At 40.3% G+C, this 15,371-nt stretch overlaps 1 protein-coding gene across 6 annotated transcripts in view; it reads right to left on the reverse strand.

The window, feature by feature from the left end:
• Positions 1-15,371, reverse strand: part of Lrrc69 (leucine rich repeat containing 69) — a 158,337-nt gene that overhangs the window by 63,272 nt on the left and 79,694 nt on the right. For 4 of the 6 annotated variants that reach the window (NM_001134624.1, XM_017593569.3, XM_039110545.2 and 1 more), the window contains one exon: positions 7,745-7,846. The exons of the other annotated variants lie outside the window; for them this stretch is intronic. In NM_001134624.1, the coding sequence (NP_001128096.1) occupies positions 7,745-7,846 (102 nt within the window). Of the gene's footprint in view, positions 1-7,744; positions 7,847-15,371 lie in introns of those variants that run through there. 6 annotated transcript variants of the gene reach the window in all.

Raw genomic sequence — 15,371 nt, forward strand, 5'->3', positions numbered from 1 at the left:
AGCAAGAAACTAATCGTCTTGGCAACAAAACAAAGAGAATGAAAGCACACAAACATAACCTCACATCCAAATATGAATATAACGGGAAGCAATAATCACTATTCCTTAATATCTCTCAATATCAATGGCCTCAACTCCCCAATAAAAAGACATAGATTAACAAACTGGATACGCAACGAGGACCCTGCATTCTGCTGCCTACAGGAAACACACCTCAGAGACAAAGACAGACACTACCTCAGAGTGAAAGGCTGGAAAACAACTTTCCAAGCAAATGGTCAGAAGAAGCAAGCTGGAGTACCCATTCTAATATCAAATAAAATCAATTTCCAACTAAAAGTCATCAAAAAAGATAAGGAAGGACACTTCATATTCATCAAAGGAAAAATCCACCAAGATGAACTCTCAATCCTAAATATCTATGCCCCAAATACAAGGGCACCTACATACGTAAAAGAAACCTTACTAAAGCTCAAAACACACATTGCACCTCACACAATAATAGTGGGAGATTTCAACACCCCACTCTCATCAATGGACAGATCATGGAAACAGAAATTAAACAGTGATGTAGACAGACTAAGAGAAGTCATGAGCCAAATGGACTTAACGGATATTTATAGAACATTCTATCCTAAAGCAAAAGGATATACCTTCTTCTCAGCTCCTCATGGTACTTTCTCCAAAATTGACCATATAATTGGTCAAAAAACGGGCCTCAACAGGTACAGAAAGATAGAAATAATCCCATGCGTGCTATCGGACCACCACAGCCTAAAACTGGTCTTCAATAACAATAAGGGAAGAATGCCCACATATACGTGGAAATTGAACAATGCTCTACTCAATGATAACCTGGTCAAGGAAGAAATAAAGAAAGAAATTAAAAACTTTTTAGAATTTAATGAAAATGAAGATACAACATACTCAAACTTATGGGACACAATGAAAGCTGTGCTAAGAGGAAAACTCATAGCGCTGAGTGCCTGCAGAAAGAAACAGGAAAGAGCATATGTCAGCAGCTTGACAACACACCTAAAAGCTCTAGAACAAAAAGAAGCAAATACACCCAGGAGGAGTAGAAGGCAGGAAATAATCAAACTCAGAGCTGAAATCAACCAAGTAGAAACAAAAAGTACCATAGAAAGAATCAACAGAACCAAAAGTTGGTTCTTTGAGAAAATCAACAAGATAGATAAACCCTTAGCCAGACTAACGAGAGGACACAGAGAGTGTGTCCAAATTAACAAAATCAGAAATGAAAAGGGAGACATAACTACAGATTCGGAGGAAATTCAAAAAATCATCAGATCTTACTATAAAAACCTATATTCAACAAAATTTGAAAATCTTCAGGAAATGGACAATTTCCTAGACAGATACCAGGTATCGAAGTTAAATCAGGAACAGATAAACCAGTTAAACAACCCCATAACTCCTAAGGAAATAGAAGCAGTCATTAAAGGTCTCCCAACCAAAAAGAGCCCAGGTACAGACGGGTTTAGTGCAGAATTCTATCAAACCTTCATAGAAGACCTCATACCAATATTATCCAAACTATTCCACAAAATTGAAACAGATGGAGCCCTACCAAATTCCTTCTATGAAGCCACAATTACTCTTATACCTAAACCACACAAAGACACAACAAAGAAAGAGAACTTCAGACCAATTTCCCTTATGAATATCGACGCAAAAATACTCAATAAAATTCTGGCAAACCGAATTCAAGAGCACATCAAAACAATCATCCACCATGATCAAGTAGGCTTCATCCCAGGCATGCAGGGATGGTTTAATATACGGAAAACCATCAACGTGATCCATTATATAAACAAACTGAAAGAACAGAACCACATGATCATTTCATTAGATGCTGAGAAAGCATTTGACAAAATTCAACACCCCTTCACGATAAAAGTCCTGGAAAGAATAGGAATTCAAAGCCCATACCTAAACATAGTAAAAGCCATATACAGCAAACCAGTTGCTAACATTAAAATAAATGGAGAGAAACTTGAAGCAATCCCACTAAAATCAGGGACTAGACAAGGCTGCCCACTCTCTCCCTACTTATTCAATATAGTTCTTGAAGTTCTAGCCAGAGCAATCAGACAACAAAAGGAGATCAAAGGGATACAGATCGGAAAAGAAGAGGTCAAAATATCACTATTTGCAGATGACATGATAGTATATTTAAGTGATCCCAAAAGTTCCACCAGAGAACTACTAAAGCTGATAAACAACTTCAGCAAAGTGGCTGGGTATAAAATTAACTCAAATAAATCAGTTGCCTTCCTCTATACAAAAGAGAAACAAGCCGAGAAAGAAATTAGGGAAACGACACCCTTCATAATAGACCCAAATAATATAAAGTACCTCGGTGTGACTTTAACCAAGCAAGTAAAAGATCTGTACAATAAGAACTTCAAGACACTGAGGAAAGAAATTGAAGAAGACCTCAGAAGATGGAAAGATCTCCCATGCTCATGGATTGGCAGGATTAATATAGTAAAAATGGCCATTTTACCAAAAGCAATCTACAGATTCAATGCAATCCCCATCAAAATACCAATCCAATTCTTCAAAGAGTTAGACAGAACAATTTGCAAATTCATCTGGAATAACAAAAAACCCAGGATACCTAAAGCTATCCTCAACAATAAAAGGACTTCAGGGGGAATCACTATCCCTGAACTCAAGCAGTATTACAGAGCAATAGTGATAAAAACTGCATGGTATTGGTACAGAGACAGACAGATAGACCAATGGAATAGAATTGAAGACCCAGAAATGAACCCACACACCTATGGTCACTTGATTTTTGACAAAGGAGCCAAAACCCTCCAATGGAAAAAAGATAGCATTTTCAGCAAATGGTGCTGGTTCAACTGGAGGGCAACATGTAGAAGAATGCAGATCGATCCATGCTTATCACCCTGTACAAAGCTTAAGTCCAAGTGGATCAAGGACCTCCACATCAAACCAGACACACTCAAACTAATAGAAGAAAAACTAGGGAAGCATCTGGAACACATGGGCACTGGAAAAAATTTCCTGAACAAAACACCAATGGCTTATGCTCTAAGATCAAGAATCGACAAATGGGATCTCATGAAACTGCAAAGCTTCTGTAAGGCAAAGGACACTGTGGTTAGGACAAAACGGCAACCAACAGATTGGGAAAAGATCTTTACCAATCCTACAACAGATAGAGGCCTTATTTCCAAAATATACAAAGAACTCAAGAAGTTAGACCGCAGGGAAACAAATAACCCTATTAAAAAATGGGGTTCAGAGCTAAACAAAGAATTCACAGCTGAGGAATGCCGAATGGCTGAGAAACACCTAAAGAAATGTTCAACATCTTTAGTCATAAGGGAAATGCAAATCAAAACAACCCTGAGATTTCACCTCACACCAGTGCGATTGGCTAAGATCAAAAACTCAGGTGACAGCAGATGCTGGCGAGGATGTGGAGAAAGAGGAACACTCCTCCATTGTTGGTGGGATTGCAGACTGGTAAAACCATTCTGGAAATCAGTCTGGAGGTTCCTCAGAAAATTGGACATTGAACTGCCTGAGGATCCAGCTATACTTCTCTTGGGCATATACCCAAAAGATGCCTCAACATATAAAAGAGACACGTGCTCCACTATGTTCATCGCAGCCTTATTTATAATAGCCAGAAGCTGGAAAGAACCCAGATGCCCTTCAACAGAGGAATGGATACAGAAAATGTGGTACATCTACACAATGGAATATTACTCAGCTATCAAAAACAACGAGTTTATGAAATTCGTAGGCAAATGGTTGGAACTGGAAAATATCATCCTGAGTGAGCTAACCCAATCACAGAAAGACATACATGGTATGCACTCATTGATAAGTGGCTATTAGCCCAAATGCTTGAATTACCCTAGATCCCTAGAACAAACGAAACTCAAGACGGATGATCAAAATGTGAATGCTTCACTCCTTCTTTAAATGAGGAAAAAGAATACCCTTGGCAGGGAAGGGAGAGGCAAAGATTAAAACAGAGACTGAAGGAACACCCATTCAGAGCCTGCCCCACATGTGGGCCATACATATACAGCCACCCAATTAGACAAGATGGATGAAGCAAAGAAGTGCAGACCGACAGGAGCCGGATGTAGATCGCTCCTGAGAGACACAGCCAGAATACAGCAAATATAGAGGCGAATGCCAGCAGCAAACCACTGAACTGAGAATAGGTCCCCTATTGAAGGAATCAGAGAAAGAACTGGAAGAGCTTGAAGGGACTCAAGACCCCAAAAGTACAACAATGCCAAGCAACCAGAGCTTCCAGGGACTAAGCCACTACCTAAAGACTATACATGGACTGACCCTGGACTCTGACCCCATAGGTAGCAATGAATATCCTAGTAAGAGCACCAGTGGAAGGGGAAGCCCTGGGTCCTGCTAAGACTGAACCCCCAGTGAACTAGTCTATGGGGGGAGGGCGGCAATGGGGGGAGGGTTGGGAAGGGAACACCCATAAGGAAGGGGAGGGGGGAGGGGGATGTTTGCCCGGAAACCGGGAAAGGGAATAACACTCGAAATGTATATAATAAATACTCAAGTTAATAAAAAAAAACAAAAAACAAAAAAAACAAAAAAAAACAAAAAAAAAAAAGAAGTATGTTATTACCTAAGTAGACAAATTTGGGTGGCTAGCTCTAGTATGCAGGAAACTCATAGACAAGGATACACTGTCTGAACAGAAACAAAAGCATTTTATGGAATTCACAGACCCATATATTAAGCCATAAAATTGTTTTTACCATTTATGACTTCTGAACTCAAGCATGTTTGTTGATTTCAATCATTGATTGACAGCTAATTATTTATTTTCTTCTTGAAGCCAACATATTACTTTGGAAGAATAATGGATGTGATTGAAAATTAAAGTTTTTACTCAGAAATATGGGTAAGCAAAAAGAAAGATACAATTGATATAACCAATAGTATCTTTTAGAACACAATAGTATCTTTTAGAGTTTACATTTCATAAATTATTCTGAAAATATAGCATGTAATTATGACATCATTGCAGTGGTATTTTAAATCTAAGAAATCTTTTACAAATAAATGAGTTGTTTATCTTGAATCACTTATATGCTATTTTGTTATAATATTTTATGTAGGTCATATGGTATTCTAATTTCTGATCCATTATAAATTGAAAGTAAACTCACGTCCATTCTTAAGTTTTCTTACATATGATCATTTGAAATTAAATGTCAACAAACTATATCTCTATAGGTTTAAAATTATAAAAAGAACTTAGAAATGACTGTATAATGAGCTGCTACTGATTGAACATGAGGCAGAGTCCATAGGAAAGACTCTCAGTCCATCATGTGCAGCGTTTCACACACTGGTTCAATAAGGTATTGACTATATGGCTTTGTTTGGACAAGCTTTTAAGTCATCTGGTCCCAAGTATCTCATGTGTAAAAGGAGAGTTTTACTATGACAGAGTTTATAGAGCTGAGATAATACTGGCAAGGCATTTGGCCTGCATCTGTCGATGTACTGAATTACCAGCATCAAATTCTAGTGAATAAATTTCTGAGGTGAGGAAGGTTCTTAAAACCCTTTGTTAGTACTGCCAGCACACTATCACTGAGCTATATCCCCAACCCTTGCTTTACTTTTTAATTTTTGACAGTCTCACTGAGTCATTCAAGCCCACTTAGAAGTCATTCCATAACTCAGACAGACCTTGGACCAATGTAGCTAGGATTACAGATCTAAACAACTAAGTATATCCTTTAGAAATTCTTTACTAAGGCAAAGATAGTTTGGCTCATTGAAACCCAAAGTAGTTTAACTGCTAACCAACAATGTTAACCACATGTTTACTAGAAATGACCTAGAAATATATAGTCAGTTTGAGTCACCATTCGAGGAAAAATTCATAGAAGTACTTTCAAAACCACGTAAATCACTTATATAAGTAAAACTAGTCATTTATACTATATATCTATACATGCATACATTTATTGATAATATATGCATAAAATTAAGTCTGTGCTCCACTTTACTATTTTGAAAATTAAAAGAAAGAAATGCTCTTCTATTAGTCTTAGAGTTCTTGAAGTAAAGATACCATATCTTTAAATTAAATATTCAGTCTGCCTCCTCCTCAGTCAAGAACCTCATGTCTTCTATCCCAAGCACCCTCTACATCTTCTCTCCTGGGAACATTACACTGTGTGGCATCAAAGTCGACTGTAGAAGTTAAGTATCAACACCTAATCCCGAAAACTGTCTTGGTGACTTCACAAAGTTAGTTAGACTTTCTGGGTCTCAGTTTCCTTACCTGTAAAAGGGTACAATAAAGATACCTATCTCTTTTTTTTTTTTTTGATACCTACCTCTTGATGGTTATCAAACAACTACCTTGTTCATAAGCACAGTACCTGTCCACAGAAACCTTACAATAAGTAGCTAGATTCATTAATCTGATATGCTTGATGCAGGAGGGGAAAAAAAGAACAAGTTGAGGAGGCTTAAATGTAATGTGTCAGTTTTAAATAATTTTAATCGATTTAAATTTCAAGTACAATTTTTTCTATACAAGAGTAGAAAATAATAGCATACAAGAAAATAATATCCAGAAAGGAGTTTGAAGAAGAGCTGATCTTCAATGAAATCAGTTCTTTTCCCCTACAATTTTATTCATGGAGATAATATGGACACGAGAGAAATTTCCTATGAATATGATCAGTTTAGCCTCTGTTGCAGGATATTTGATCACACTGTGAACCTCAAAATTGTGTTACTTACTAGAAAGGCCTAATTCATAGAGTCAAAAATTTAGATCATTTTAATGATCTAAACATCTAGCAATGAGAAAATAGTTAAAATATTATGATGTAACAGAATATCATACATTCACTTAAAAAGATGTGTTAATGTTTTTAATCTGATTAAAAAGACAGTCACCAAAAAAGGGACTAAAAAGCCCAAGTCTCTAAGTAACATATAAAGTGTAAATTCATCTTAAAATATATTGTAAATACACAAGAGAGTCACAGAATAGTGTAGTAATGCCTCGCTAACTAGATTTCTCAGTCCTTTTACCCAGTAACATTGTCTGGCTTTTACCTATTCCTATATTGCATCTATATTACTTTCATGGTAAGAAAACAATTTTAAAAGCAGTAAAACTAATTTCTATCTGAAGCAATCTTGTATGTTCAGCCTTAGATCCAAACAAAACTGGTAGATCAACATTCATGCTAGAGACTCATGATCGACTGTGGGAGGACCTGTGCTCTTTATCTTGTCTGAGAGCAGAGGAGTCCATCATTTGCTTCCCTGGTCCCCCCTTTGGTTTCAATAACTAGCTCTGCCGATCGGACATGGTGAATTCCAGATCATATCCATACTCTCGTCAAGAAGGCACCAGGTGAAATGAGGCCGAAGCAGTAAAGACCCCACTAGCAGAAAAAAAAATATTCAGAATGCTAAAGTAAAAATAAATTCCCTTTTTCTTTTCATCCAACAAAACTTTCTACTTCTCTGTGCTGTTGAGTCAGTTTGGAAATCTCAGCGGTTACGTCTGAATTCTGTGAGCAACTCAAACAAATTCCATGGAGGATCTGCATGCGTGACGAACCAGTGTTACACATTTACAGACTTGTGCAGAATGCTTTACATCGTCGGCCAAGTGTTTAGTATGAAGATTGATGCTTATGAGCTAAACTTTCACCCGTAGAGTCCAGAGATCTTTAGGTTGTGGAGCAAAAATTGGATTCTTCAGGAAGAGTGGGTTTCCCTCACAGTAGAATTCCCTCAGCTTTAGATCCTGAAACTGGTAAAAGAAAAGATCTTTTGCAAACATGACAGTAAACTTTTTAAAGTTCATTATAATTAGGATGTACGTGCTACATGAGTATTTTATGAATAGGAGACATTCTATGTGATAAAAGCATTAAGATTTCTTTCTTAGCATTAAGATTTTTAAAGTCACTGATTAGATCCCCTATCATGAATAGCCAAGGAAACATGCTTACAGTCACAGAGTCAATAACAAAATAAAGCTTACCAAATCAAATTCTGGAAACATTTGTAGTATGTGGTAGAAAACCAAGCATGAAAAAAAAACAATTCTAAAACATAGTAAAAAATATTAACAAATGCCTCAAAATCAACTTTCGTTTAATGAAGATAAGAGAACTCTAAAAAGCTCATTACAAACTCTTATGAGGAAAAACAACGACAGAAGGAAGTGCCTCAGTAGTGCAGCGACTGCCAAACGTGAAAGACCTCGTGACAGCCTCGGCAGTACAAAATGAAACCGCATAAAGCGTGGGGAAGCAGGGTGTTTACAGGGACACTTAATCTATAAAGAAAATCCAAATCCTACTGGAATGTACCACTGAAATAGACAAGAAATATCTTTGTATTCGTAGTCTGTGTAGATTGCCTTCACTAGAACTACTCCTTAGGTAGAAAAGAGGGCAGGAAAGAACAGATCTTCAGAAGTACTCCAGTAAAAGCAGGGATGGGAGAAGAGAGGAGCAGAGAGAAGGGGTGCTGAGCTGAGGCAAAATGACTGGAAGAGAGAAGGGAGGTGGGGGGAGCCAGGGTTCATAGTGTGTCTTGAGTTTAAAGCATAAACACCCCTGTCTTGGCCGATTCAATTCACTGGCTGTAGAGGTGAGAAGAAAAATCAACTCTTATGAGCCAGAAGAAACTGGCTCACTCACACCACAGTATTCCATGACATTTATGGGAGAACGAGAGATTGATGTCATTTCAAGCCAAGGATTTTAAAGATAGCAATGATTAGTCAAATTAAAAATAATTGATTTAATTCATCTTTCTGGAGAATTATGTCATTAAATTTTGAATGTTACAATAAAGTTTATATATATATATATATATAATATTTTTAGATGAAGAAGTCAAGGCCTCTCTCAATGAGACCTGGCCACACCAAAGACATTCCAACCTTCTCTATTCAGTTTCAAACATTGTCCATTGCAAAGGAGCTACTCTAAGAGTTGGAGCCAAGGTCAGAAATAAGTGGGTGCCAGGCAGGAGAAAATAAAAAATAGAATGTATTTTCCCTAATTTTCTACACAATCGTTGGGTGGTTTTTTTTTTTATTTCTTTCTATCGTAGTAAATAGCAATCCATACATGCACCAAAACTCATAGTCATGGTTTTAGGAGGAGTTGTAGACAGGGCTTTGTAGGCAAAGTACTTGCACACAAGCAAGTGAGTATCTGAGTTTTGAGTCTCAGGAAAAAAAAAAGCAAGCACAAAATTAAACATCTGATCTTAGAACAGGAAAAACAGAGATGGAAAATGTTCTTGAGCTCCCGGACAAGCCAGTCTAGATTGTGTTTGCAAGCTCCAGGTTCAGTGAGATATCCTCTCTGAAAAGATAAGGTGGAGAACCATCCCACAAAGACACTTGTTCAACTATGTTCATAGCAGCTTTATTTGTAATAGCCAGAAACTGGAAACAACCTAGATGTCCCTCAACTAATGAATGGATAAAGAAAGTGTGGTACAGCTACACAATGGAATACTATTCAGATATTAAAAACAAAGACACTGTGAATTTTGCAGGCAAACAGATGGATCTTGAATGAGGTAACCCAGTCCCAAAGGACATGCATGACAGGAGTCTAACATGGCTGTCTTCTGAGAGATCCACCCACCAGCTGACCCAGACAGACGCACACACCCACAGCCAAATAGTGGATGGAGCTTGGGGACTCTTATGGAAGAGTTAGAGGAAGGATTTGGGGACAGGAACTCCACAGGATGACCAACAGAATCAACTAACCTGCACCCTTGGGATTCTCAGAGTCTGAACCACCAACCAAAGAACATACACAGGCTGGACATAGGCCTCCCCACACATACATAGAAGATGTTCAACGTGGTCTTTCTGTGGACCCTGAACAACTGGAACAGGGGCTATTCCAAAAGTTGTTGCCTATAAATGAGATATGTTCTACCAGCTGGGCTGCCTGGGTTGGCCTCAGGGGAAAAGAATGCTCCTGGCCTTGCAGAGACTTGAAGTGCCAGAGTGGAGGGACCTGGGGGGATCCCCACCTGCTCAGAGGAGAAGAGGAGAGGTATTGGGGAAGGGCTGTGGGAGGGGGTGGCCAGGAAAGGCAGTGAGTAGAATGTAAAGTGAATAAGAAAAATAAAAATAAATAAATGCATCCACAAAAAACAGTTCAGGGGCTATATGCTCACTTCAATTTTGTCACTCTACTTCCATCAAATGATAACAGGTTTTCCAATTCGTTATCTCATATATATAATAGATCAACCACTCTGAGATCCCCCTGCCTCTGCCCACCAAGTGCTGGGATCAAAGGTGTGTACCACCGTGCTTGGATAGAAAGAAATTACCTTAATGGAATGAAAATTGAATAGCACATGTCAAATAGGAAAATGTTATTAACCTAAAGTCACACACACTCTCAATGTACAATAAGTATTCTTCAAAATAAGTTCAAGAGGTGTCCTCAGCCTAGCTTCTTCAGAGAAGTAATTATTTGGCTGCCATTGTTACTCCACTAGGAAAGTCAACTACCTTTTGTTGCATTAACAAAATTTAGAACAGCTTCTCAGCGTCTCAGTGTGTCCCCGTTCAAACCATCAGTGTTACAAGTTTAGTCAATATTGATACAATGTTTCACTCCTCCCTAACCTATGCTGGGTTTGCCCATATCCTTTAACACAACAGAGAAGATGCAGTAGACAAGTAGTCAGAGAAGGTCAAATATGCTGTCAAACATTCTACAGTACCATATAACTCTAGACAAGGAATTGCCAAGCCATACACATCCATAGTGCTCACGCTTATCAATCCAAAATTAAAACATCAAAACATAAAATGTCATAAACTATCTGGTCTGGAGAATGGATTGGCTAGTAAGGGAAGGTATTGGTGAAATGCAAATGAGTTTCACTTTTTAAATAAAGTTTGAGGCCTGAAGACATAGCCCAGTAGTTAAGAGCATTTATTTGGCAAAAAACAAAAAAAACAAAAAAAAAAACAAAAAACAAAAAAAAAAAAAACAAAGACAAAGACAAAAAAAAATAAAAACCTAAGTTCAGTTCACAGCACCCATGTCAGGCAGCTTGAGCCCCAGGGATCTGACATGTTGTTCTGCACTAAGACACCTGGACTCACGTGTACATATCCACACATGCATACACATGATTTGAAACAATAAATAAATAGATTTGTGGTGGCTATAGGCAATGACCATCAGTAATGTGCCACTACGCACACATGGGAACTTGACGTTGGTTAGTACCATGCTGGTGGTATGCATCTCTAAACCCAATGCTCAAGACAGAGACAGGCAGTTCTCTAGAGCTCACTGGCCATCCGGCCTAGACTGGTGGAGCTCTGGGTTCAGGGACAGACCTTGTCTCAGAAAATTAGGTAGAAAGATTAAGGAAGGCACATTGCACACAGTGACCTGAACACACACATGAACACCCCCTCCCAATAGTGAAATGGAGAATGTAAAGGACCATATCAAAACTATGTTAATGGGAAAGAGTTGGAAGAGAAATGATCAGAGGAACACAGAACAGTTGTTGAGTATTCCTGTCTTCTTTGTTGTAAGATGAAAGGAAGTGTAGCAACTTCCATAAATATTTGAAGGCATGCATTGCATAGACAAAGGACCCAGACACAACCTCTTCTGTTTTCTCTTTGAAATAGAGAATAAGATGATCTGCCAACTGAGTTTTGAGGCAAGATACCAATAAGAAAGAAGACAGGAGGAAAGTGATGAAGGCTGGAACTCTCAGGTGTGGGGAGAGTGCTAGTATACGCTTTCGTTCCTAAGCAGGTTTTTTTTAAAATATGGCTATAATGCAACTTATTCAGACTATATTCACAAGGCCTAACATGTCATACATAGCTCTTTTCAGCCTATTCTTCAACATGTAACCTGGTAAGCACTCCCTGGCTGGGGCGGGAGGGGCACTTAAGAGAGTTTTCACCAGAACCTCTGTAGGAATGTGCAAACATATTACACAGGATTTCAAAGAGATACTCTGAATTCACTCAGTAGTGGTGGGCCATGCATGTGGAGTGGTGCCGTCATTTTTAGCACTTCCACACCTAGTCCACACTAAGAATTTATAGGAAGGAAATAGCAGAAAATAAGGGAATGGCAATATTGGATATTCAAAATAAAATAAAAGCTAGCACTGGTTTAGGAAAGTGAACAGAGAAAATTCATGGAACCAGGGTGTCTTGGTCACAGAATCTACAGGCAGCAAGAAGGGAAAGCCACTGGGCCTGGCTTGGGCTTTTGAAAAGCTGAAAACCCACTTCCGGGTGACACACTTCCTCCAGCAAGGCCACACATCTGAATCCTTTCAAATACTGCTACTCCCTAGTGACCAACTACCCAAATCTATGGGCCTAAGGGGTGGCCATTCTTATTCAAACCATCGCAGAGAGACTCAAGGGACGATGTTTGTATCAACTACTTCCTCAGGACTCTCTTACATCTGGCCTCTCTGGGACATGTAAGTAAAAGTCCCACAAACACATGAAGTCGAGCTCATTCTAAGTTTTGCTTTCCCTTTCCTCTTCACCCACATTAACTATGTCACTGTGTCCTATGAGTGAATCAATGGGTACTTAATACTTGCTATCACTGCATAACGACCTCCCCCCACCTGACACAGCCACTCTCTATCTGAGCCTTGATGGATGTTTCCTCTTATGTAGATTACTGAAATAATAATCTGGAATTAGTACAAGCTTTTGTTCCTAAGCAGGTGGCTATAATACAACCTATTCAGAGTATGTTCCAAAGTCCTAACGTCTCATACGTGGCTCTCTTCAGCTTAGTTCTCCAACATGTAACCTGGTAAGAACTCCCCATACTGAAGAGGCTATTTTGTTGTTGTCATTGAGTTCACACTAACTCTGTCTTAGCTGTTATCACTCGTTTTATGTTCTGACTCAAATATGCACCATCTGTCTGAGACTAGAACAACAGCCATCTGTGTCCCCCCTGCCTTCACCACGTGTTCTTGCCCTATGTATAAATCAGTCCTATAAAGAACAGGGACAATCACCACTGAAAACTATTTCAGGCTTTGTTACCTTTAAGAACTGGGTCTTGGTGGTGCAGCCAGGTGGGAGAGGCCACCAACTGCCTCACTGTGCAGGTGGGGGAGGGAGGGCTCTGGGATGTGGTAGAGGGATGAGAGAGAAAGAGAAGCAGAGTGGTTTGTGCACTATGAAGAGAAGAAGAACTGGAGACAGTGGTGAGGAACAGCCTAATGTGAGAGGCCTGCACTGCCACCTGAGACCATACTGAGGGCCATGTCTAGGTGAGAGACCTATAGCAGCAGAGGTCTGTGTTGGTACCCATGGCCCATGGTACCATCAAAGATCATGCAGATGTCCTTGAGGCCATGTTGATGTCCAAGGACCTTGCTGAGCTGCCCCTGCCTCTCACCAGCCACTGAAAGTGGCACCATTGGTAATAAGGATAAGTGAGAACTGGTTTGCTGATCAGCTCAGCTACTACTCAGGCCCAGATCCAGGGCTGTGAGTTAATCCACCCCAACATCTATCCTATCTATGAGCTTCTGGAGCATGTAAAAAGGACAGCCCTACAGGTTCAAAGCTACAGGATCTCCATGACACAGGGCAACAGCAGGATATACGAGAGGAGTCTCAGTGACAGTCCAGTATTGATAGTGTGGCACAAACCAGAGGCCTTGAATCAGGCCAATGACTCCTTGCAATGAACCTTTGCAAGTGCAGATGTTTGGGCAAAAGGTGTACTATGAGACATACCATGACACGCAGCAACTTCCCAAATGAGATGTTTTGTTTTGATTTTTTTTGTTTTGTTTTGTTTTGTTTTGCGAGGAGGTTACTGGACTGGAGGATGGATATGGAAGTACAAGGAAATGAGTGGGATTGGGTACATAATGTGAAATTCACAAAGAATCAATAAAAAAGAGAGCCCTTGGGCAGCACCCTGCCAGCAAACTTGAGCCTCGAGACCACAGGTAAGACCAACTTGTCTGCTGCAAGAGAGCTGCCTGGTGAGATCGGGACACACAAAGGCAGAGTTCATCTAGGACCGGGCACGTCCTGTGTTTGCCGGAGGTCCCACACCCGCGGATCCCGGCCCGCAGCAGCTCTCTGCTCCCAGACCACGTGGGAGAGAGACCTCACCACCTGGTCAGGTGGGCACTCCTGAGGCTGCAGAGCGGAAGAGACCACCAACACTGCTCACCCCTGCTCACATCCCTGGCCCAAGAGGAAACTGTATAAGGCCTCTGGGCTCCCGTGGGGGAGGGCCCAGGAGCAGCAGGACACCTGCCTGAGACACCACCAGAACCTGAGGGAAACAGACCGGATAAACAGTTCTCTGCACCCAAATCCCGTGGGAGGGAGAGCTAAACCTTCAGAGAGGCAGACAAGCCTGGGAAACCAGAAGAGACTGCTCTCTGTGCACACATCTCGGACGCCAGAGGAAAACATCAAAGTCCATCTGGAACCCTGGTGCACTGAAGCTCCCGGAAGGGGCGGCACAGGTCTTCCTGGTTGCTGCCACTGCAGAGAGCCCGTGGGCAGCACCCCATGAGCGAACTTGAGCCTCGGGACCACAGATAAGACCAACTTTTCTGCTGCAAGAAAGCTGCCTGGTGAACTCAAGACACAGGCCCGCAGGAACAGCTGAAGACCTGTAGAGAGGAAAAACTACACGCCCGAAAGCAGAACACTCTGTCCCCATAACTGACCGAAAGAGAGGAAAACAGGTCTACAGCACTCCTGACACACAGGCTTATAGGACAGTCTAGCCACTGTCAGAAATAGCAGAACAAAGTAACACTAAAGATAATCTGATGGCGAGAGGCAAGCGCAGGAACCCAAACAACAGAAACCAAGACTACATGGCATCATCGGAGCCCAATTCTCCCACCAAAACAAACATGGAATATCCAAACACCCCAGAAAAGCAAGATCTAGTTTCAAAATCATATTTGATCATGATGCTGGAGGACTTCAAGAAAGACGTGAAGAACTCCCTTAGAGAACAAGTAGAAGCCTACAGAGAGGAATCCCAAAAATCCCTGAAAGAATTCCAGGAAAACACAATCAAACAGTTGAAGGAATTAAAAATGGAAATAGAAGCAATCAAGAAATAACACATGGAAACAACCCTGGATAAAGAAAACCAAAAGAAGAGACAAGGAGCTGTAGATACAAGCCTCACCAACAGAATACAAGAGATGGAAGAGAGAATCTCAGGAGCAGAAGATTCCCTAGAAATCATTGACTCAACTGTCAAAGATAATGTAAAGCG

The sequence above is a fragment of the Rattus norvegicus genome, chromosome 5 (genome assembly GCF_036323735.1).
Source record: "Rattus norvegicus strain BN/NHsdMcwi chromosome 5, GRCr8, whole genome shotgun sequence".
NCBI lineage: Eukaryota > Metazoa > Chordata > Mammalia > Rodentia > Muridae > Rattus > Rattus norvegicus.